We start from the raw sequence: 24,665 nt of genomic DNA on the forward strand, positions 1-24,665 counted from the left end.
GTATTTACCCTGCCTGGAAAATATTCATTGCCCACAAAAAGAGTGACCGACGACACTTCAAATGTCGCTGCTAACTTGGCACATTTGTTCATTTTCGTCGACTTTATTTCTAGAGCACATTTAACAAAAACGACCGAGGTTGAAAGTGATTTACAGAGTAAAAGGCACAGCAACATCAAAGGTATAAAAACATAAAATCAATAAAAATGAAGTTAAAGTGACATAATGAAATGGTAAAAAAAACTACAAGTGAAGGCCAAGAAGAAGAGGTGGGTCTTTAAGGCTGCGTTCTACTCTAGTTCCGCTTCAAGTGAACCAAATGCAGGAAGTGGATTACAACGCAGTGCATTGTGGGTAAACACAACTAAAACATATGTCTGAGCCCTTTGTTGCGGCGTATATGTGTCGTACGTCCATCAAAATTAAAAAACCAAGACCAGATTTAATAGGACTTAAAAAGGTTGTAACGTTGACAGAATGGGGACTTTACTGGACACAATTGGACACAACTGTCCTTCACCATTACGGCTTTTGGATTGGATGGATTCAATTGTCCCATGATAGTTCAATTTGGCGTTAGTGTTAATAATTACGATTTTCTTAATTTGCTGTAAAACCACAATTGAACTTCCTGAAACGATAAGTTTTCAAGTTAACTGCTTCATTCAATAAATACAGTTTGACTAATTGGGGAAACAAAGAAGTTTCTTTTTGAGTTTTGCCTACTCAGTGTTTACCGAGGCTTTCGCTGTGAGAAAAGAAACAAATGTGAGCCTTAGAAATGAACATGAAACTTAAAAAATGCCTTGATTGAACTTTCAGTTCTCTTTGGAGGTAAATTTGCAACTGCTGCTTATTTACTTATCTTTAAAAAACTCACCTCTATTTACTATAGAAATTGACTTTTTTTTTTTTTTAAACAACATTTATCTGATCAAACATTGTGATGCTGCTGTGTTTAAAAAGCAGAACACTGTACATGAAACCTTTGGTTTTGGGCGTATATACAAAAAGATGCAACACATTTACAGTCAGACAAGACAAAGAAACTAAACTTGAGGTAAACAAACAGAATCTGTGGGATAAGACTTATGTATAATAAAAGTCTAACAGTCTGGAAGTTTTGTGCATGAAATAAAAATGGAGATAAGACAGAATCTCTGTTTGCATCAACAGATATCCTGCCGTTACGCCTTTGAAAAGATTCCAAATGAGTTCAGCAGTGCAGCTCTTTGATTTCCGCTAACCCACACAAAGAATGTCCTATAATAACAAGGTAATTATTATTATGACATTTGATCAACATTTCAGACGTGTGTTGTAACGTAACGACGTGAAAAACACTTAGTTACTGTACTCGAGTACAAAGTTCACGTATCTTTACTTTACTTTACTTATATTTCTAGCCACTTTTACTCCACTACATTTCCTCTGATGATCTTTGTTACTCGCTACTACCATAAAAAATCAGAAGAAGAAGAGTTGGTATTATGGTCTGTAGCTTTTCTAGTCACTACAGTTTTCACCCATTCACACGCTGTAACACTGTACTTCAGTACATTTTATATTAGGAAAATTACTTTTGATACTTAAGTAGAGTAAATGTCATAAACTTTAAGATTTTTATTCAAGTAATATTATAGAAAAAAGTGACTTTAACTTCAATTTTAAAACAATGAACACTACTCTGACACCAGAGAAACAACAGCCACACAAGCCTTAATATTAATTTGGTTTTAACTAGATGTTTACCTCTTATAAAGAGTTAAATATGTGTCAGGTGGGAGGCAACGGAAAACCGAGTGTGTCTAAATGTCACGCGGTCCACGTCTCAGATGGATGATGTCAGCTCCTGACACTGAGCGAGGAGGAAGAGGAGGAGGCTGAGTAACATATTCTACAGAAGTGGAGCGCTGCTGCAATTCTACCATGTTCAGCCTTTATGTGTGACATTTACTTTACTGTGTGCACGGATATCAAAAAAGGCGGGGGGGGGGGGGCAAAGAAGGAACTCAGCCGTCCAGATAAGAACCAGTAGAGAGAAACAGAGAGAGAGAGTATTTAACAGTGAGCCCTAGAGCAGTCATCAGATGGTGGGAAAAGTGTGTGATAACCGACAGTGTGGGCGTGTGAAGGCTTGTGTCTCTTATGTGAAACAAACCAGCCGAGCACTTCTGTGCAGCCGAGAACTAAAAAAAAAGAAGAAAAAAAAAAAGAAAAAAGCCTCCACAGTTCAGATCGAGCAGATAACTTTAACTGTAAAAAAAAAATAAAAAAAAAATAAGTGAGTGCACGAGGCGCTGTCTTCTAAAAATACAGAGTTCCACTTTCAGAGCTCAAGACGTCGGTGACAGTTAATGTTTTATTGATTCATTCAAGAATTTTCCACACTGTGCTGCAAGATCAGCTGAATGATTTGGGGAAAAAAACTTTTTAATTATCACTTTTTCTGTTCTGGGGCCTATTTCTTCTTATACGTCTTCTTCTGTTTTGTTACATACTTGCTTTTATCTAACTTTATTGACTGCGTTTCTACCTCTCATACTACTTTGGAAAAGCTGTCAATAACGTTGCGTTGTTGACATGACGACAACAAAGAGTCTTGATGGCGATTGGTGATTGTGCACAATCACACGTCTGTTACTGATCTGTGTTCTACTGCGATCTACTGGGATTTTGAGGTCATGAGTCATCACTGAGGTGATATTTTCATCGTAAATTCAGATTAAAATCCCATTTTGCAGGTTCTTGAAAGTCTTTAAAAGTATGGAACTTTTTTGAATTAAGTAAAACATAATCACGTGTGTATTTGTTCATTCACTCCCTTCTGCTAAAAACAACAGGTGAACAAGAAAGCAGGCGCTCAAATATAAGACTACAAAAATGTCTTTTCTGGTTATTTTGTTTGCGTTTCTGATTTTTTTTCTGAACTATTTATTGTGACTGTTGAGTCCTTGTAGTGAAGGTACACTATACTTCCAGTGCTATACATCATTTGACATCTAATTTTCCTGGATTTTTTTTTTTTTTCTTGGTAAAAAAAAAAATCACTGTGATTGTCAGGGACATTCTGCAGAATTGAGGGGAAACACTGCGTTTAATAAGAGTGTGGTGGTGGTGGTGGTATGTAGTCGATACTGCCTTCAGGCCTGGACAGGTTCAGGTTACATTGAGCAGCACCTGCAGTGGCTTACAGTCAGACTGGGATCAAAGTTAGTGAGAGAAGAGAAGGAGGGGAAACCCCAGAGTGAGAGTGGGGCAGTTATGAAGGACAGTGAGACTAAATATATGATATTCTACACAAGTCATTTAATATGAGCTTTCGATGACGTTTTTTTTTTTTCTTCCCTCAAGTCAAGCTGTCACTATTTTTAGAAAATACTCTCAGTTCCTTTTTTTTTTCCTGCTTAATCAACCCGGTTTGGTCAACTTTGCACCCGCGGTTATTTCTGGAACAACCGTATATATGTGGTCATCATCATCATCATCATCATCATCATCATCATACGCAGAGGGGTCAAACGTCGTCGTACACTGCGGTTGTGTTTGAAGTCGTCAAAAAGTAGAATGAGGTTTGACTTGTTTTGCTATCTGATTATGACTTTGGACATAGTAAGAGCTTCAAATAAAGTGTTTTCCAAGATTTTACTTAAGATACAAATCAATTATCAAACACCTATCTCGTGGTTTATCTATTTGAAGTAATATTAGGGTGTAACGGGAGTGGCAATAGAACAGTCTGGCATCTTTAAAAAGTGGATCCAAGGCCACTTCAGTGTCCATACACAACTGTTTTTTTTTTGTTTTTTTTTAAATCCTGAATCCAGATTACCACAAAAAAACGTATAACCCCAAGATATCTTATCGAAATGTGCTTTGTGACTGTTTCATCTGACCCAAAGTGCACCGGAGGAGGTGTGACAGGCAGAAGGCCCGAGCAGGAAATACCACCTCCTCAAAACAGGGGTCTGCAAGGTTTGCAGCCCTTCTGCTGTTGGCTCCCTGTAGCTTTGAATAATTAAAAAAAAAAAAAAGAGTTCAGTTTCACTTTCTTCTTTCTAAGTGAACACCTCTTATTTAGAGATCAAGGTGATAGATAAAAGTATGCAAATATTGCTTTATATATTTCAAAGTGAGTTACTTTTCCACATTCAATAGAAGGACCAGGTCTTCATAATTCTGTGTTTCGTGGCTATAAACTGCAACGAAATGTGAACAGTTTTCTTTTTGCAGTTCTTAATGCAATTATTTTTGTTTTATTTTATCCGTATAAAAACTTAATTGTGATATTATCTTAAATGTATGGGTCAAATTGTTTTTTACTGCTCCATGTGTGTTTTATTTGGGTGGAGAGGGAGACAAATATGGTTCTTTGCACACTAAAAGTTGCATTAAATGGTTCAAATGTAAAATTTAACGCAAAATCTGGTGCTCGTGTACAACTTTCTACACAAAACTGTTTGTTTTTCTTCATTTTAAGTTGCTAATACACTGTAAATAACTGCCAGATATTGATATTCTGGGAAAAAATTGGCAAAAGCACTTAGTCATAGGATCATTTTCTGGACCTTTTATGGTTAAAATAAGCAAAATGATAATTTATTATTTATTTTTTTGGAGTATTTGAACACAATATGGTGACACTGTCCACTCACCCATCCCTCGAACACTTCCCCGGTGCAGGTCTTGGTGAGGTCCTCAAACTGGATGGTGCAGTTGGCCACGAAGTCGTCGTATCCGATCGGGGTGTCGTGGAACACGGCCAGCTCGATGTGTCGGCCGTCGGTGACGTTGAGGCAGAACTCCTCGTTGTACGTGGGCACGTTGGTCTTCTGCTTGGTGTGAGTCTGGCCGATCTTGTAGTCGTCCACCTTCACCACGATGTACGGGTCCAGAGCCGGCGGCGCCTTGTTGAAGATGACGCTGTGGCGGAGCGAGAAGGTGGTGGGCTTCAGGTCCACAGCCTCGCCGATCCGCAGCTTCATGTAACCGTTGAACTTCATGTCGGCTTCCGCTCAGTCCTGCGCCAAAGACACTCCGGAGAACAATGACATAAATATGAAAGAAAAAAAAACATACAAACATGCGCAAAAAAAAAAAAAAAAAACTCCCACTAATTTAGCGTCAACTCTCCCTCACTTAAAGGATCCATCCTGGTTTATACAGCATGTTCCTGCTGCACACACACACACACACACACTCACACACACACACTGGCACTCACTGACTTCTGCTGTCAGTGTTTGAAGAAGTTTCAGTAAACAGGAGGAAGCCACAACACACACACTGACATGCAGCACAAAACAAGTTCCGCATAACAAGAAGACACACACACACACACACACACAAACACACACTACAGTGTGTCACATGGCCCAGACGAGTGTAGTTCAGGCTGCTACTACACTAACCATGATGCATCACTCTGTTTCCTGGAGGTGTTAATCATGCACCTGTCTTCTGCTCAGTACATACACTGTGTCGCCCTCTCACCGACTGATATATTTACTCACCTACTGACACTGACTGACTGACTTATTTACTTCCTGACTGACTTTTTGAATTACTGTCTTATTTACTTCCTGTCTGACTTTTTGAATTACTTACGTATTTACTTCCTGACTGACTTTTTTGAATTAATGATTTATTAACTTCCTGACTGACTTTTTGAATTACTGACTTATTTACTTCCTGACTGACTTTTTGAATTACTGACCTATTTACTTCCTGACTGACTTTTTGAATTAATTATTTATTTACTTCCTGACTGACTTGTTGAAATACTGACTTATTTACATCCTGACTGACTTTTTGAATTACTTACGTATTTACTTCCTGACTGACTTTTTGAATTAATGATTTATTTATTTCATGATTGACTTGTTGAAATACTGACTTATTTACTTCCTGACTGACTTTTTGAATTACTTACGTATTTACTTCCTGACTGACTTTTTGAATTAATGATTTATTTATTTCATGATTGACTTGTTGAATTACTGACTTATTTACTTCCTGACTGACTTTTTGAATTAATGATTTATTTACTTCCTGACTGACTTGTTGAAATACTGACTTATTTACTTCCTGACTGACTTTTTGAATTACTTACGTATTTACTTCCTGACTGACTTTTTGAATTAATGATTTATTTATTTCATGATTGACTTGTTGAATTACTGACTTATTTAATTCATGACTGACTTTTTGAATTACTTTTACTTCCTGACTGACTTTTTGAATTACTGACTTATTTGCTTGCTGGCTGACTTTTTTAATTACTGACATATTTACTTCCTGGTTGACTTTTTGAATTACTGACTTATTTACTTCCTGACTTTCTGACTGACCTCGACCGCTTCATCCTCCACATGGGGGCGCTGGTGCCAATTCTATTCAGTGTTCAAATACTTTGTTATTGTACTTAAGTACAAAATTCAAGTAGCTATACTTGATTATACTTGGTTATTTATATTTCTAGCAACTTTTACCACATTTCCAAAATAAAAATTGTGTACTTTTACTCCACTACATTTCCTATAACTATCTTTGTTATAATAAAAACAATTATAATAATAATAATAATAGTAATTAGGTTACTTTACAATAAAAATACACATGGTTAAAAACGGACACAAACAGTGCAGAAACGTGAAGTTAAAAAGATATATTCATAATAGTTACTACCAAATAAACTCAGAAGAAGAAGATGCTAATGGTCGGTAGTTACATAGAGCTTCTCTGGTCTTGATGAGCTGCTTTACACGACAGTTTTCACCCACCTTTGCTCCCAAGTGTGACCTGGCAGTGACCAGCACAGCTCCATCCACACATATCTGGCGAACAGGAGGAGAAATACCAGGTCAAGAAATGTATTTTTCAAGTTTAAAATCCACCATTAATAACAAATTCAACATGGAGGAGAGAAGAAAAGTGCAGAGGTGATGCGCTGACGATGATGAAGGGGCTCTAAAAGTAAAGTGCACCGCGTGAATCAAAGACGGGACGATGTAAAAAGCGTGTACAACTTCTGCTTTTGACAGGAGAGACAAAACGCCATGGCTTTACTACCCCCTTTCCCTTTCTTCCTCTACTCTCTCTCTCTCCCTCTGAGTGTGCCGTGCCGGCTACATCCATAAATGCCACGATCAAAGTCTCCACTTTATTGGTGTTAGACTTGACCTCTGACCCACACTCTGCCAAATGTCAGCACTCCACATCTCTCTGCTCCAGCTGGAATAAATAAAAGAGCCCAGATCTTACACATCCCTGGGATACACACACCGTCTTGTAAACAACCTCTCAGACATGACCTTACTGAGCAGAGAGGGTCGTGACGGTGAAGTACGCACAGGGAAAGTGATGAGGAAACACTCTCAGTTTTACACTTACTTTCAGGTTAAAATACACACATTCTGTCTAAATTGAAAGAGTGAACGCGAGTGAGAAAAGGAAATGGACCTTTTTAGAAATGGAGGCGTTCAACAAACAGTGTAAGGAATAAGAGTGAGTTTTCTCCTCAGTTAACCTCCGTGCACATGATTCGCTTTACAGTCCAGCAGAGGGCAGAAGAAGACTGGTTTCCTTCACTCTCTCTCTATTGCACCTCTTTAAAAATCTCTATACCTCTGCATGCCTTGGAGCCAGAGCTGACACATTTATGGTTTTGGGGCATGATTTGTTTTGTGTCTTTGTTCCACCGGCGGCTCTTCTCCGTCTGTCCATCAAGTCAATGGCTGTTTGCCCTCCTTCCTTCCATCCATCCTTCCTTCCCTATACTCAACCCCTTGACTTACTCCCTCTGCGAGAAGTTATCGCTGCCACATCTTGAATTATGCACCCACGGGAGAAACTGACAGGACTTACAGACTTGTGGGTATGTGTGTACATACACACACGCAGACACGAGGCAAGAATACATACAGTTCATCTGATGTATCTCCTCAACGCGCCAACGTTTTATGACTCAGGCCAGCGACCAAAAGCCTCCCATATTTCAGAGTGGACTGATATGACTTAATTTCAGCCACCTGTAGAGTTTCCACATTCACTCCACTGTCTACACTCCAATTTATGTCCATGTAACCCAGGACAGCTTAATCCTCTGGCTGCCTGCCCAGGTACACCCTATAGCTGCAGCTAATGAACCATAACATTGGTGCCAAACAGGGCAGCGGGGGGAAAAAAAGGGAGAGTATGGCTACAGATACCGCGAAAACCGCTCCCAATCCCTTTGACCCCGGTGAGAGAACTCCTACAGGGCCGATATACTGTACCTCCCCCCACAACCGCAAACTCAATTACATCCATCAGTCACCGGGTCCAAACTGGGGCTAACGCTCCTCAGGTATAGAAACCTATACTATACACTCAGCAGCACATGAACCCAAACCCAAACCCCCACCCCCACTACACACACACATATCCCAGGGCTCTCCTGTGTGGAGGCAAAGGCACTCCATAAATCACACCTGTAAAAGTTGATGTGGTACTAAACATGCTTTATTCACAAGTGGTGTTTACAGCCGGTGCTGCACCACAGGAAAACACAACTATTCTGCATAAATTAAACTCATACCAAGGCCAAAATTTATTTTCTTTCCTCCTCATGTACATGCATATATCTATAGATATATGCATATATATATACATATATATACATATATATACATATATATATATATATACATATACACACATATATATGTATATACAGAATATATGTATATATATGTGTATATGCAAAAAGAAGGTTAGAATAACGCTCACTTAAATAAACAAGAAAACAAAAACCCTACTCCTCTTTCTCAACCCCAAGTACAACACACTTTAAGGTCAAAGGTCAAAAGGTAGTAATAATAAAAAATAAAATGCAGTGTCCAGTGTTGAATATATATATATATATATATATATATATATATATATATATATATATATATATGTATATATATGTATATATGTATACCCATACATATACAAATATATACATATAAAGTATATATGTGTGTCTATATAATATATATACATATACACACATATACAGTATATGTGTATATGCAAAAAGAAGGTTAGAATTACTATAACAAAGCACAACACACATTAAGGTCATATGGTAGTAATGATAAAAACACAATGCAGTGTCCAGTGTTGAATATATATATATATATATATATATATATATATACATTATATATATATATATATATATATATATATATATATATATATACATTATATATATATATATATATATATATATATATATATATATATATATATATATATATATACAAAGTACCACACACATTAAGGTCAAATGGTAGTAATGATAAAAACACAATGCAGTGTTCAGTGTTGAATAAAAGGAGATTTATCCTCAGTTTCTCTCTGTGTTTGTTAAGCACTTTAAAGCAACCACAGTGCTGTACAGAATAATGAACAAAAGACACAATAAAGTAAATTAAAAGGCATTAAAACGTGCTCGTTTAACGGTGCCAAAGGTTGGGTTTAATTTAAGCTCCTTGTTAGTTGAGATACCAAAAAATGCCAGGTCCTAATTTGTCAAACACTCAGTACAAGTTTCAGACACTAGTGTAATATTACACTGAATAATGTCTGGCACAAACTGAGGATTTATGGTTCTGTGGGTCAAGGATGCCAAAGACATGCAGATTTAGGGATTAGGCAAATTGGACACACTAAATTGATAAATCCAGACGTCAAACTCACGATCACTAATCAATCCGTGTGCAAAAACGTTACAAATTCCACTTGTAATCCACTCCGGACACAGGATTACAGATGTCCCAGCAGCCATGGCACATTATATCTATTTGTTTATATAGTTTGTAATGGCTATTCTTTTTGAAACATTCACTTTTCATCGCCCAGCATTGATCTCGTGTCTGTTTGTTGTTGCGCACGTTAAGTTGTGATGAGTGAAGCCTGGAGTCCTTTTGTTGACTTAGTTTTATCATGTTTTTATTTCACGTATTATTATGTCTGTACGATGTTTGTCAAAGGGTGCCAGTAATCGAGTTATGGGTACAAATAAAGTGACTGGACTTGAAACAGGCAACGCAAGGCTCTCTTGGTGTCTTCATAAGCCGGTGAGATGAAAGCAACGGAACAAGGCTGGTGAGTTTGGAGGTTGTGTTTTCATTTGTGAGGGAGAAAGGGAAAGGAAAGTGGGTTTGGCACAAAAAAAGAAGGAAGGTGTAAGTGGGGGAATGGTCAGAGCTGTGTCAGGACAGAGCATGTAGAGTAGAGTGGTGGTGATAGTGGGGGTGGTGGTGGTGGTGGTGGTGGAGGGGATTCTGTCACAGCTCCTCCAGTGTAATCGGCTCCAGATGTGAGGCAGCGTGGTCACTGCGCCAGCGAGGCGTCAGGGTTGCATTAAGAGCTCAGCCGAGGGCTGATGGGATCACAGAGACAAGCTCAACCACCCCCCGACCCCAAAAAACACAGACTGAACCCCCATACTGTGCTGCTGACCACTGGACCTCCATCAGGACTCTTCCAACCTTCCACCCCTTGCTCATCATCGGCCAAAATAACATCATGAATCCCCACATTGTTTATTTACAAAACACATATTTCACCTTTGGCTCTAATTTCTGTCATTCTCGCTCCAATTGTCTTTTATTATGTCTCGGTGAGTCACGTCTGTTTTCTTTAGATCGTGTCACACACACTTTCCAAGAGTCTAAACACAAGACAGCAACATTTTATAGCTGTAGATTCAAAGAAGGACGTCTAGAGAGAGGCCTCAGTCATTGATTTTATAGTTGAGTTGTTACCAGCGAATATGAGACACTTATTCTCCTCTCTTCCTGTTGAATGCACGCCTCGTTAGCTGACCTTCCATAACGGGAGGCTTGTAATTTTCCCCCCGCATGGAGAGATTTGAGTGTAAAAAGAATAAATTTAATGACTCTAGCATCTGCCGTCTCATAAAGAGTCCTCAAAGAAGGAGCGAGGAATGCTCTCACTGTGACACACAGAGCATGTTTACTGATGGAGCATGGAAATCGATTGAAAACGGGGAGAGGAGCATGCGGCGGTGTTGGACGAGAGGGGACGGACACGCTGGAAGGGAAGAAGGGGAACAATTGGACGGGGAGAGCACTTCATCAGGGATGACACTTGTGTGTCCGTGGGGCAGTTTGACGAGTTGCAGCGAGCGCACCGCCGTGACTAACTGGGCCACCACTCATCATGCCAACCGCCATTAACATGCGTGTGTGCAAAGACCCTGGACACACCGAGGAATGTTGTGTGGGTAAACACAAAGCAGATGTGGCTGTGCTTTGGCTCAGATACTCAGGTCCTCGCGTCCACTACTGTGTGAGGACATGGAGACAGCACTGACCAACAGTCAGTCAAACAAATGCTGAGGATGGACGCTTTCTGCTGATGATCCAAGCCAATTACTTGTTTTTTTATGTATACAATTACCAGATAATTGAGTAAAGAATTGAACTCACAGCCGGGAATCAAACCATCCAGTATTTATCCACTAGCCTGTACTTATTTAAACATGTTTGATTTCTTTTTACAACCTACTTAACTGGTTGTTGTTCATCATATCATTATCATGTGGGTCATTATCGGCACGATATTATCGGCACGTATTATCGGTGACTTATTATCGGCACAATATTATATGCATGTATTATCGGCATGATATCATCTGCACATATATTATAGGCACGGTATTATCTGCACGATATTAACAGCACGATGCTATCTGTACAATATTATCTGCACGTATTATCGGTGAGGTATTATCGGCACGATATCTGCACGTATTATAGGCACAGTATTATCTGCACGATATTAACAGCACGATGCTATCTGTACAATATTATCTGCACGTATTATCGGTGAGGTATTATCGGCACGATATCTGCACGTATTATAGGCACAGTATTATCTGCACGATATTAACAGCACGATGCTATCTGTACAATATTATCTGCACGTATTATCGGTGAGGTATTATCGGCACGATATCTGCACGTATTATAGGCACAGTATTATCTGCACGATATTAACAGCACGATGCTATCTGTACAATATTATCTGCACGTATTATCGGTGAGGTATTATCGGCACGATATCTGCACGTATTATAGGCACAGTATTATCTGCACGATATTAACAGCACGATGCTATCTGTACAATATTATCTGCACGTATTATCGGTGAGGTATTATCGGCACGATATCTGCACGTATTATAGGCACAGTATTATCTGCACGATATTAACAGCACGATGCTATCTGTACAATATTATCTGCACGTATTATCGGTGACTTATTATCGGCACAATATTATCTGCATGTATTATTGGCATGATATCATCGGCACGTATATTATCGGCACGATATATGCACGTATTATCTGCACGATATTAACAGCACGATGCTATCTGTACAATATTATCTGCACGTATTATCGGCACGATATTATCTGCACGTATTATCAACATGATATTATCTGCACGTATTATCGGCACTGTATTATCTGCACAATATTAACAGCACAATTCTATTTGTACAATATTATCTGCACGATATTAACAGCACAATGCAATCTGTACAATATCGTCTGCACGTATTATCGATGAGGTATTATCGGCACCATATTATCTGCACGTATTATCGGTACGATATTGGCTTCAAATTGGCAATACTGGCTTGGCTTTAAAATGTGCAAGACCTGCTATGAAGATATGACTAATGACTACAACATTAGACTAAATAGGTCACTACCTCCTTGAAGTCTGTACTGCCCTTTACGGCTATTGTTTTTTATACATATATATATATATATATATGTATACATATATATATTCATATATATATATACACATATATATATATTTATACATATATACACACAGTGGGTATGGAAAGTATTCAGACCCCCTTAAATGTTTCACTGTTAATTTGCAGCCACTTGCTAAAGTCATTTAAGTTTTTAAGTTTTTTTCCTTATTAAGTATGCACAGCAGACAGAATAACATCAGAATTGTAGACATATTTATTAAAGTTATGATAATAATAAGTATTCAGACCCTTTGCTGTGAAACTTGTATATTTAACTGTCCTTTTCTTCTGATCATCCTTGATATAGTTCTACACCTTTACTGGAGTCCAGCTGTGTTTAATTCAATTGATTGAACTTGATTAGGAAACACACACACCTGTCTATATGAGACCTGACAGCTCACAGTTGCAGGTCAGAGCAAATGAGAATTGTGAAAAAAGTGAACTATTGTGCAACAGCCTGAGGGAGAAAGAAGGTACTCGAATGATGTCAAAGGTCAAAGTGTGGACAATCAGATCGGACCCAGCTGTTCGTCAAAAATCCTGATCCCCCAACAACAGAAAATCATTTTCAAAGAACACAGCCAACACCTCTTAAAACAATACAAGAACCCGGGCTGCCAACAGGGTTTCAATTTCAGCCCACCATCGTTCCTCCGCCTCTTTCCATCCTTTAACCCTGGGAGATGGTGTTGTCATACTGCTGGACATGGGCCCAGAGTGAGACCGAGTTTAACTAAACAAAAACACTCCCGCCCCACGGCCACGCCACGCCAAGAACTCCCGCCTCAGCGAGTCCTCCATAAAAACAGCCTCGCTCCGCATTAACGTGCGTGTTCTCAGACACACACGATGAAAAGTGGGAGAAAATTGGAGCATCTGGTTATCTCGTCCTATAGTTTAGGGCTTTTATAAACCGAGAGAGGAATGTCAGGGAAATGAAATGATGAGGAATGGATGAAGTGCTGTGAACACAGTCTGACACTAGGTGGTAATCCTGTGCTGCACACAGAGATAACTGAGGGGGAAGATGCACTCTAGGGGAGCAGGAGAATAAGTTAAACTGCAGACTGCAGTATTTGTGAGGCCAGGTCATATATCATGATGTCACTTTGAGTACTACTGCTGCTAAAACTGCATCATTTGTCACTTTAACTCACTTTCATTTTAGTTTTTTCACTATTTACTGTTGTTTGTTGTTTATTATGGGTATATGTATTACTTATATATATAAGCATATATGTATATATATATAAAGAGAGAGAGATACTTGCATATTTATAGTTTGTACATACTAGTATTCAACATAATCTCTTATTATTAATATACTGAATGATATTGGTCAAAATCACTGGATCGGCTATCGGACACAGATAAAAATGTAGAATCCGATACAATCCAAAAATCCTATATATATATATATTGCATGTTTCACTATGCACAGGCTGTAAAAATGTAAATAAAAATATGCAAAAGCATTTTAGCTGAGTCATGTTTGACTTGTGTCAAATTATGTCTTTGAAATGACTCGGCAAAGCGAGTTGTTGATATTGGTATCGAACACAAAAAAGTGGTACTCACTTAAAAGTAAATACCAGCAAATAATATATATTATTAATACCCCATATATCCAGTGCTGGTGCTCCAGATGAGAGCTGTGTTTGGAGGTGGTTTCCTGAAGTTAGGGGAACCTCCTTTACGGGGCGTGAAGAGTGGGCAGCCACTTCTATCTGGATGGACGGAGGGGCCGCTCTGCCTAATTCCCTAAATTGAAAGCAGCAGCTGGGTGGACATCGGTTCCAGAGGCAGCATGAAGACAATCTAAACAACATCGTGATTGGAAACGTACCGAGCATGTGCCTTTCATTAGCCACAGGCTGAACCCACATGACAACACTAAGGAGTGGGTCTCAATGTCAATACTGGGCCTGTCAATCAAACACACAGATATGAATGTGACATGACAGAGCGATGAGCTTTCCACAAGCAGACTGACGTCTCAGTGCAGAACAAGTTCCCTTTTTGATTTGAATTTCTTTATTTTTACATAATAACAACATGGAGTATATCATTTTTTATATGTTGCTGCTACGTAGCAGCAGAACCATTTTAACCTGAGATTTGTACTCTAAGTGAGTGACAGTGTTAGGGCCACATGTAAAGAAAAAAATTTGAAAGAAAGAAAATGGCATGAATTCTGAGAAAAAAAGTCTAAATTCTTCAGAAATCTGACTTATAAATAATCTCAGAATTATGGATTTTTTTTCCTGAATCGTCTTTAATCTCAGAATTCTGACATTAATCTCAGAAATTTGACTTTAATCTGAGAATTCTGACTTTAATCTCAGAATTATGGCTTTTTTTTCCCTGAATCGTCTTTAATCTCAGAATTCTGACATTAATCTCAGAAATTTGACTCTAATCTGAGAATTCTGACTTTAATCTCAGAATTATGGCTTTTTTTTTCCTGAATCGTCTTTAATCTCAGAATTCTGACATTAATCTCAGAAATTTGACTTTAATCTAAGAATTCTGACTTTAATCTCATGTCAATTCATGCAGTTGTAATTTTTTTCCACTTTCTTTGAAAAAAATGTGTTTGCATGTGGCCCTAATACTATTTAATATCTTCCATACGTGGAAAATCAATACACTGACTAAAAGATAAAAATAGAAAGCATAAAAGAACATTTTTAAAAAAAAGAATAAAATAAAAAATGAGGAGTAATGCTGTGCAAAAATTGCCAAATGTGGACCCGATGATCCACAGACAAGATGATTGTCAGAAAGTGAAAAAAAGACAAAAAAAAAGGACACAGAATGAACTTACAGTGACAAAAGCCTCACCCACCGTTTGTGCAGGCAGATTAAAAACAAAAAGAGTAACCTGACTCTGGGACGTGAGACCTGTAAAAATTAGTGAGTGGATCATAAAAATAACCTTTGGTCTATTTTGGTCGATGCGCACTTGGTTTGGTTAATGTCTTTGAGTTCAAAAGTACAAAAACACTAATTTATTGTTGAGAACAACTTGTCCAAAAGATATTTTTGCTTGCGATAATGCTGATAAGTAAGAAACAGTTCCCTTTTTTTATTATACAGTACTGAGTTCTCTTTTCTCTGCTCACGTGTTTGACATTCCGACCGAGGGTTACGAGTTCTGCATCCACGTCATGAAGATAAACGAGAGGCTGGAGACTCCCATAATGACTCCAAAGATGATCAACAGTATGGCCTGGAAACAAAGAACCAAAAACATTGTGGTTAATAAATATAAGCTGTTTTGTCTGTACGCGTGACTGGAGTGTGTATTTGTATGTACCGCGATGGAGTCAAAGGATCTGAGGTTTTGTGTGCCGATCTTGAGGTAGAAGATGCTCGGGAAAATAAACATCAGGCAGGTGGATGTTGTTGATCCTAAGGAGGGGGAGAAGAAGCATTTGACTTGCACTGACTACATGCAGGGCTGTTTCATTAATAATATATGAGCAAATACTGTGATTTTAGCCAGCGTGATCAATAACTGTGGAATGTTTGGCTGCTTTTACAGTCAGCCGGAATCACACACAGAAACCAGCTGTGAGAGTCATACAAAAACGCCGCACATACCCACGATTCCAAACACATTTCTGATATCGGGGACAAAGATGGCCATGATCAACACCACACCCAGGATGCTTAGAGTTGTGATGATGTGGATCGGCCAGGAGAAAGGACGACTTCCACGTAACAGCAAGATCACAGCCTTACGGGCCTGGAGAACACACAATAATCAGCCAAGACACTTATCCATCACATCTGTGTTATATCATCACATATCCCTGAATTAAGCTCACAATTTGTAAAAAAAAAAAAAAGCACTAACAAGAGACAGAAATTCATATTTTATAGCTTTTAAAATGACAGATTTGCTAAAACACATCTTTATAAATAACAAATCAACTTTACTTTTTAATTTTTACCTGCATACAATAAGTAGACAGATAGATGGAGAGATGCTCTACTACTTACAGGGAAATGAATCAGAGGAACAGTCAGCAACACGGAGAGGAGGATGGCCAACCGGACCAACATCACCATGACGTCCCGCGGCATGAACGCATCGTAACCGAGCAGCAGCTCAGAGTTCACTTGAGCTGTGAACGGGACACAGCAGGACAAATGAGTGAGGCCACCGCGCGGACATGTAACATACCCCGATTTTCAGGTGTAGCTACATTATCTTTAATTCAGTGATTTACCGTAGAAGGTGAGGTAGCCAAACAGCGCGGAAATGAGGTACAGCAGGAAGCTTAAGCCAATACTGACATTTGTAACGTTCTGCATCCTGGCCTTAGTAGGCCTGAAAAACACAAGAAGATGTTAAATGCATGTAATTATAGCAAATTTGGAATTATATATAAATACACATTACCGTTCAAAAGTATGGGGTCACCTACACAATTTTTCCAAGTTTCCCATTAAAAGTCGCACTTTATTCATCAAAAGAGTTGCAAAATGAATAGTAAATATTGTCAAGACATTGACAAGATTAGAAATAATGATTTTTATTCAAATTAATAATTTTGCCCTTTCGTCAAAGCACCATCAAAAGTGTTTTCAGCTGTGCTAACATAATTGCACAAGGGTTTTCAAGGGTTTTCTAATCATCCAATAGCCTTCTAACCCGATTAGCAAACACAATGTACCATTAGAACACTGGAGAGAAATATTCCATTAAAACCAGACGTTTGCAGCTAGAATAGTCGTTTACCAAATTAACAATGTATAGAGTGCATTTATGATTCATTCAATGCTATATACATTGAAAAAAGGTGCTTTTCCTTCAAAAATAAGGACATTTCTAAGTGACCCCAAACTTTTCAACAGTGGTGTATGTAATTAAATTAACCCACTGGTCCAGTTCACAGTAGATGGGCAGGATGGCTGTGTGGCACAGAAAGGAGAAGGCCATGGTGGGGATGGCGTAGGCACTCTGCAACACACAACCATCATTAGGAAAATAATCAGAGGTGAGGGAGCATGTGGGTCAAGGTATGGTTTGCATAGTCGTGGGTTTCATAGCTGGGTTTCATTGTGTGAGCGTTTCCTGAAAAACTGGACCCACACAAACGTAAACATGCGTCTCTAAAACACCGTGCAAGTGCAATTCCGGAGGATCCAGGTCTGAGCAAGTGGCACCAATATGTGCTGCGTGTAAATCTGCATACCACATGTATATTCTGAACTTTTTTTGCGTAACCCACATGACGGCCAGCTGCACCCGTGAACTTGAGTCCCTTTTACACGTGTAGCCACTCTTTCTTAGATAAGTGGTGTGACTTGTCACCAGATTCGTTCGGATCTAAAGCTCGTCACTGCCAACTCACCGCTTCCGCTTGTGCAGCGCGGAAAGAAAAAACCCCCACCTCCTCCCACCCAGCCCCCACCAGTTTTATATACATACCTCGCTGGAGATGACAAAGAGTTTGGGCGTACACTCTGAGTCAGTGGAATTTGATACCTGGAGAAACAAAGAGAGAAGAGGGAGTGAGTTATTTGTAAAAAGGAGATGTCCTCTGGAAAGCTGCTGCAGCTAAATTCCAACGATTCCAAATGAAAACAATTAACTGATGCCAGGACTGAGGGTATAGTATGGTCTGCATAATTTCTATAGGTCAGAGTTCACTTCCAGTCTCAGACAAAGGTCACCTGAGCTTCCTCCCCCTCAGGACTGGCACCATTCATCATAAACAGTGCTCTACACGCTTCTCTGGTCCTCATCAGCCAAACGGAGCTGACCCAATCAGTAAACTCAATCCTCTGGGTTTTCCCTTCTAATCCTTTGGCCGTGACATTGGAATCTTATGAATACGAACAGGAGGAAACAGGGACGTGTTGTTACCTGGGAGGCTTCTGAAAGCAGAGTCACGTTGTGGGGCAGCGGGCAGGGGATGGACCATTTCTTCACCACAATCTGGAAATGAGACAACACAGTGGGTCAACAACAGAAGAGGTGATATGAAGGAAAATATGTCATTTTTGGAGGGCTGAACATTAAAAACTCACCACAACTGTGAAGTACAGCATGAAGAAGAAAGCGATGCTACTGGTGTATCCCAGGAAGCCTGTGATGTAAGAGACATCTGGTGAGAATCAACAGTTTGATTTAGCCTGAGCAGCAAATCAATGTGCTGTTTGATAGACCTACCAATTTTTGGCAATATTGACAAAGGTAAGACAACACAGATTGTGACGAGGATCAGAAGCATTCTGCCATCTCCATACCAGGTGTTTCTGGAAAACAAAAGAGGACATGAATCATGACCATTTTCTCTGCATCTGAAATGTCAGGGATGGCAGAGATTAATCTTTGGTTCCCTAAAGTGGACCGGCTCTGGAAATTTGTCTCCATTTTGTGCTCAAATAAAGAGCGACAGATTCGTCATGTGGTACGAATTAAGGGGCTTTAGCTCTTGCTAACCATAACAATTATGTAATTCACATGCAAACGTTGCGTTGCTCCGTCAGACGAGGCCACATTTCACTTTGCCGGATTTTTGCAGAAGAGGGAAAATATTTTCCTTAGCTGAGGGATAGCCTTGACGGTTTACTCAGGATTGAGGAGCTCTAGGAGGAGGAGGAGGAGGAGGAGGGGCAGCGATCGAGGTGACACATGTGAAAGGCATGCTGGCTCAGTCGGGGTTGAAGGGTGCTGCCTGATGCTGCTGTATGTCGGACTGCGGCGTGGGGGTCATGAGGGACTGGCTCCACAACTCTTTATGGGGCTTCCACAGTCAGCAGCACCTGCTCTGACCACATCAACACCCACTGACCCTTGTTTGGCAGTTTCACAGCTGTGGCGCTTCCATAGGCGCTGATGGATTTGCCTCTGCGTCTACACCATTTCTGCCCTGTAACTGGATGTCAGTGAGACCTCTGCTCTGACCTCCACTCTCTCCCGTCCAATCACTTCTACTCTAAGCTAAGTTTAGCTTGTCCGCGACTTCACTGACCGCCTTCTCTGCTTTTACATTTCTGTTATGCAGAAGCAGGCTTGTGAAAAAAACAACATCGACCATCATTAGGCTCCATTTTAAGAAGCCTTGAGGCACAGGATACCCAAAAGACCCATGAAATGTGTAACATTTCACGGCATAACAAGACACAGGAAAGCTCTCAGTTAAGGTTGTAGTAGGGCTGGGCGATATGGACCAAAAGTCATATCCCGATATATTTAGGCTGAATATCGATATACGATATATATCCCGATATTTTCTCCGCAAAGGGAGCACTGTGAAATGAAATATTCAGTCAAAGTCAAAGTCAAAGTCAAATATGACATGTCACAAGTAGTTTTACTGAAACTGGCTATTTCAGTGAACAGTTGGAAAATCAAGTGAATAAATAATAAACATGCTTCTTCACGTGGTTCATGAATAAACATTCAGCTGTTCAGATAATAAAATGTAAACAGTATAACAGTTTTTTTTGTAAATCAAAGCTCCGTAAGGAACTATATCGATATATTTTGTATACCTATATATATATATATATATATCGCCCAGCCCTAGGTTGTAGTACAAGTGCAAAATGAGGCCTGATAGTCCTCAAGATCAGCATAAAGCCACAGCTGTCCACATCTCCGTCCTTGAAAGTAAACTTAAACAGGATTGGAGAAACTTAAACACTTTATTAGAGCAGACGCAGAGTAAAAAAAAACCTCTTCCCTATTACAATAAATGAGCCAGAATAAAGAAACGCTTTTTAATATCAAGCGACTCATTTATTTCGGGGGGTTTGATGGAATTGACTGTTAACATCCCAAATCCGCTCATTAACAGAAATGTTGTGTTTCCCTCAGCAGCGAGCTGCAATTAGAATGGCAAAACTGATATCCCCTTGTATCAGTCTGATTCCGGGGGAACATGTGCGAGAGATTTGGGGGGTGAAAGGAGAGCGCTAATACAAAGCAGCTGTGTGTGGAAGAGTCAGATGTTGACGGATTGGGCCGAGCGTGGCTACAACTCTTTGCTTAAACCAGTGTGGCCAATAATAAAGTGATAGTTACATTCTTGGCCGAGGATTTGGCTTGGAGGGCTCGTCCACGCAGGCCAATGAAAGACACAGGCGTCTGCTGCTGAAGGGTGATGAATGGCTCCGTGTCATAAACACATTTCCTCTGGGCATGTTTCATGCTATACAACACACGGCGCACAAGTTTCCCCCTCAATTGCTCGCAGACAAAGTGTTTGCAGTGTGCTGTGGTTTGATGAAAAATCTTCTTCCACCACATCATTCATACATTTTTATTGCTCTGCTAATTCCAGTTTGTGTAGCTTCATGCAGAAGTGTAAACTTTGGACAGACAGTATGATCTACAACAGCATGAGCGCACGGGTGACTCATTTGTTATCTTAATGCAGCTCATTTAAAAGAGAGAGCTTTACACCTACTCTGTGCTGTCTGGGCCCAGGAAGCTGCTTATGGCTGCAGGAAGCTCTGACTTCAAGATGAACAAATAGGACGCCATTGCTGGGGGGAGAGGGAGAAGAGAGGTTCAGTAAATGTGTTTTTCAAATTCAAAAGAAATACAAACTGCACACAATCCAGCCAATCTAATAAATCACAAACACAGCACTCGACTGCTGTGTTTATGATTGTGCTGCTACAAGCAATCCTACACTGCTGCTGTGGGGATGGTGTGTGTCTTCCACCACAAGGAAATAGAAAGCAGGGTGGAGGGGGTACCGTGGCTCTGAGTTAATGCAGATGGGTGGGGCAGGCAGCTCAGAGGGATCATCAGCAAAGCCCTTGGTACAGAGGAACAGACATTATGCAGCTCTTCCAGTTGCTGGAGACCAGGAGCAGCAGCCAGGATGGAGGAATGCTAACAATAATGATCTCTGACGCTAATCCAGGTATTTCTCCCCTCCTCAGCCTCACAAGGAAACAGGATATTATCTGAATTTGATAGGTTCCAACATACTTCCCTGAACACTCGTGGAGCCAATCAGAGGAGGCGCCAAGGTCACATCAGCCCCAAAAAACACGAGACGGAAAAGGGTAAAAACGGAAGATGGAGACTGTACCAGGAAAAGAGGATATGTTTGTTCCAAAACAGGGATTCAGTTCCCGTGTGTGGTCACTCATAAAGGGAGATAATGTGAAGGGATTTAAATTTGTGAAGCCAGGCATAGCCAGAGTTAACTGGGAACTTGCTGCCCCTGGGGCAGGTCTTGCGCTCGCCATTTAATAAGCCGAGCCCATAATCCCTTAGATCCTGTATTTGTTTGTAGAAGAAAATTCCTCCAACAATCCTCCAGCCCACACAGGCACAAGGACACTCACTCTGAGAATACCTAATGACGTTTAGAAGCACCAAACTCTGCCAATAATGGGTTATAATGACTAAAATGTAAAACGTTTCACTGCAAAAGTTCATCCAACGACTAAAATGAAGTCTTTTTAACAACACAAGTGGGAAACAAATGACAGGGATCACACAACAGGGACGGTGCAATGGTTTAGTTTCAGGCATTTGGTTAACTTCAAGCATCACAACACTTTTATGAGAGGATGATACTTACATCTCTAAACAAATCAAAAAGGCCCTTGAGTGAAGAAAAGGGATTATTACTGGTCAAGTGGTAAGAAAACATGTTCTAATAATAAGCATTCATGTAAAATTGCTGTGGACCATGTGTGTGTGTGTGGTCACAAAGCAGCGAGTGTGTGTATTCAACAGAAGCCAGAGCCACTTTCATTTCATTATGAGTGAAGGGAGAGGTAGGCTGTGAGAGCTCTGGGCTGGTCAGTAATTAAGGTCAATTGGCCCATCAGCCTTTGGCAGTGCAGATGAATGTTTACTCAGAGTGAGACTAATTGCACTCTTATAAAAGAGGCTCGGGGTGCAGACAGATGCATGCTGGAGTGCTGTGCTCTCACAATCTCACACATACTGCCCCATGCTGGGAAAACCACAAACATACCAGAGGGCCTGGCAATAATCCACTCAGCCGTGCCACTAATGACTGCACAGGAGCTACCACCTCCATCCTCTACTGTCTGGGAAGCGCAGTTTGTGGCCGAGGCACAGATAGAGATGGCAGTGGAGCGAAGTGAGGGGATGGGGGTTGGAAATAAATGGAAGAGTCCCATTAGGTTACTCAACACTCAGATTGTTGTGGTGGGTTTTTACCATCACTGATCAATTAGACACAAAGTCAGGTTTCAGGCCCAGGGGAAGGGGTCTGTGAGGACAGCGGCGACAGAGTCAAAGGTTATCAGGGAAGCCAGGATAATGGCCTTACAGGAAGTGGGGAGTGAAACTCAGATCTCCAGTAGGAGGCACTATCTACCTCCACAATGAACTAGCAAGAACTGGGCTCACAGCACTCTGCATCCTCCTCCTCCTCACCACTGAGCTTCTATAAAGTTATCAAACTTCAAACAAATTTCAGAAATAATGAAAGTGTAAAGTTACAGCAGACTTACCGCCCATATTTTGAATGAGAATAGCGACACCAACGAGAAACTGAGAAGATTGGATGAAAAGGTTAATGTGCAAATTTGTGAAATATACAAGTGTGTGAATTTCTTTGTAATCCTCAAGGCAACACTTACTTTTCCTGGTTTTTGTAAGGCTTTCCCTCCAAGATCTTCATATGAGTTGATGCCTATGATAGTCAAATCAATAACAATGACTATGTTTACATAGGACACCAATATTCACACTCATTAAGAATTTGATGATTTGATTTATCTAATTACATGCTGTAAAACCTCCAATAGGACGTTATAATCTGATTAAGATGTCTACAATGCAATTAACATTAGTTTAATTGTTATTCTGAGTATGGCCTAATTGTGGTCAAGGCAATTATAATGTTTACATAGCAGTATCTGATCAAACTATTGATGTAAATACAGCTAATGAGCCATACTATAATCAGCCATTTAAAAAGAATAGAACAAGATTGTCCTAACATCACATTCTCAACAGAAACTGGGTGATGATTACTAGTTCACACATTCCTTTATAATCTCTTTTAATCTCCCATCTTGGCTCATTATCAATCATTACTCCACCTGAATCAATTAGGAAGAAACACAAAAAGAGAGGAATATACAGTAGGTCTTAAAACAGACGACAAAGCAGGTAGCACTGATTTAATCACGAGTGAAGAAAGGGCGTGGTTCAGGGTGTGGATTTAAACATCTGGATGAACAAAACTCGTCTAAAGTTAGACTGTCAGTATCTCACCTGTTTGGTCACACATAGCTTCAGAAGGAGATGTACAGAGTACGTTGCCAGGCTGGACACGAGTATCAACAGAATACTAGCGATGAAAGGTAGATTGGAGAGAGATCAGTGGTCGAATGATGTCAAAAATATTTGGAAAGCGACTTGATGTTTAAACAACTCCATTGTGGAAGGCATGACGAGAGCATTCTTACCAGAAACCAAATATACCAGTGTTTGCCATGGCATAAGCCAGACCCAGTATACCACTGCCCATGATGGCATTCATCAGGTTAAACACGGAGGACATGAAGGAAGCTCCTTTGACCCTGGTCTCTCCTAATGTCTGAAAATGTAAAAAAAAAGAGAGAGGGATGGTAGAAAGATAAACAATAACAGAGTTAAACAGTGAGTGTGAAGATAAAGGAGAGCAGAGATTATTTCTGTGCGAGCTTTAGTGGACAGTATTTACAACAACTGGCCTGTCCTGATGATGGATGTCATAAAACAACACTGCAGTGGCATGTAGGATCAGGGGATGGAAATGGATGGGGCTGGGATTTGAGCGGCTGGCTGTGTGTGGACAGCTGCCTGAGCTCAGGATAAGG

The 24,665-nt window shown here is 40.0% G+C and overlaps 2 protein-coding genes across 2 annotated transcripts in view; both read right to left on the reverse strand.

The window, feature by feature from the left end:
- prkcha (protein kinase C, eta, a) overlaps positions 1 to 6,818 on the reverse strand; it is a 28,446-nt gene extending 21,628 nt beyond the window's left edge. The window contains exons 1-2 of the mRNA XM_083910176.1: positions 6,783 to 6,818; positions 4,656 to 5,021 (exon numbers count right to left, since the gene is read on the reverse strand). Of these exons, the coding sequence (XP_083766302.1) occupies positions 4,656 to 5,003 (348 nt within the window). The 5' untranslated portion in view covers positions 5,004 to 5,021; positions 6,783 to 6,818. The remainder of the gene's footprint in view (positions 1 to 4,655; positions 5,022 to 6,782) is intronic.
- Positions 6,819 to 15,984: 9,166 nt separating this feature from the next.
- Positions 15,985 to 24,665, reverse strand: part of slc38a6 (solute carrier family 38 member 6) — a gene marked incomplete at its 3' end in the record, with an annotated part of 9,179 nt that continues 498 nt past the window's right edge. Inside the window, 16 exon segments of the mRNA XM_083906758.1 lie at positions 15,985 to 16,068; positions 16,156 to 16,250; positions 16,443 to 16,587; positions 16,845 to 16,969; positions 17,075 to 17,175; positions 17,729 to 17,808; positions 18,280 to 18,336; positions 18,718 to 18,789; positions 18,882 to 18,940; positions 19,024 to 19,109; positions 21,269 to 21,347; positions 23,310 to 23,349; positions 23,439 to 23,491; positions 24,079 to 24,091; positions 24,094 to 24,154; positions 24,273 to 24,403. Of these exon segments, the coding sequence (XP_083762884.1) occupies positions 15,985 to 16,068; positions 16,156 to 16,250; positions 16,443 to 16,587; positions 16,845 to 16,969; positions 17,075 to 17,175; positions 17,729 to 17,808; positions 18,280 to 18,336; positions 18,718 to 18,789; positions 18,882 to 18,940; positions 19,024 to 19,109; positions 21,269 to 21,347; positions 23,310 to 23,349; positions 23,439 to 23,491; positions 24,079 to 24,091; positions 24,094 to 24,154; positions 24,273 to 24,403 (1,281 nt within the window).

The sequence above is a fragment of the Microchirus variegatus genome, assembly GCF_963457635.1.
Source record: "Microchirus variegatus genome assembly, chromosome: 2".
NCBI lineage: Eukaryota > Metazoa > Chordata > Actinopteri > Pleuronectiformes > Soleidae > Microchirus > Microchirus variegatus.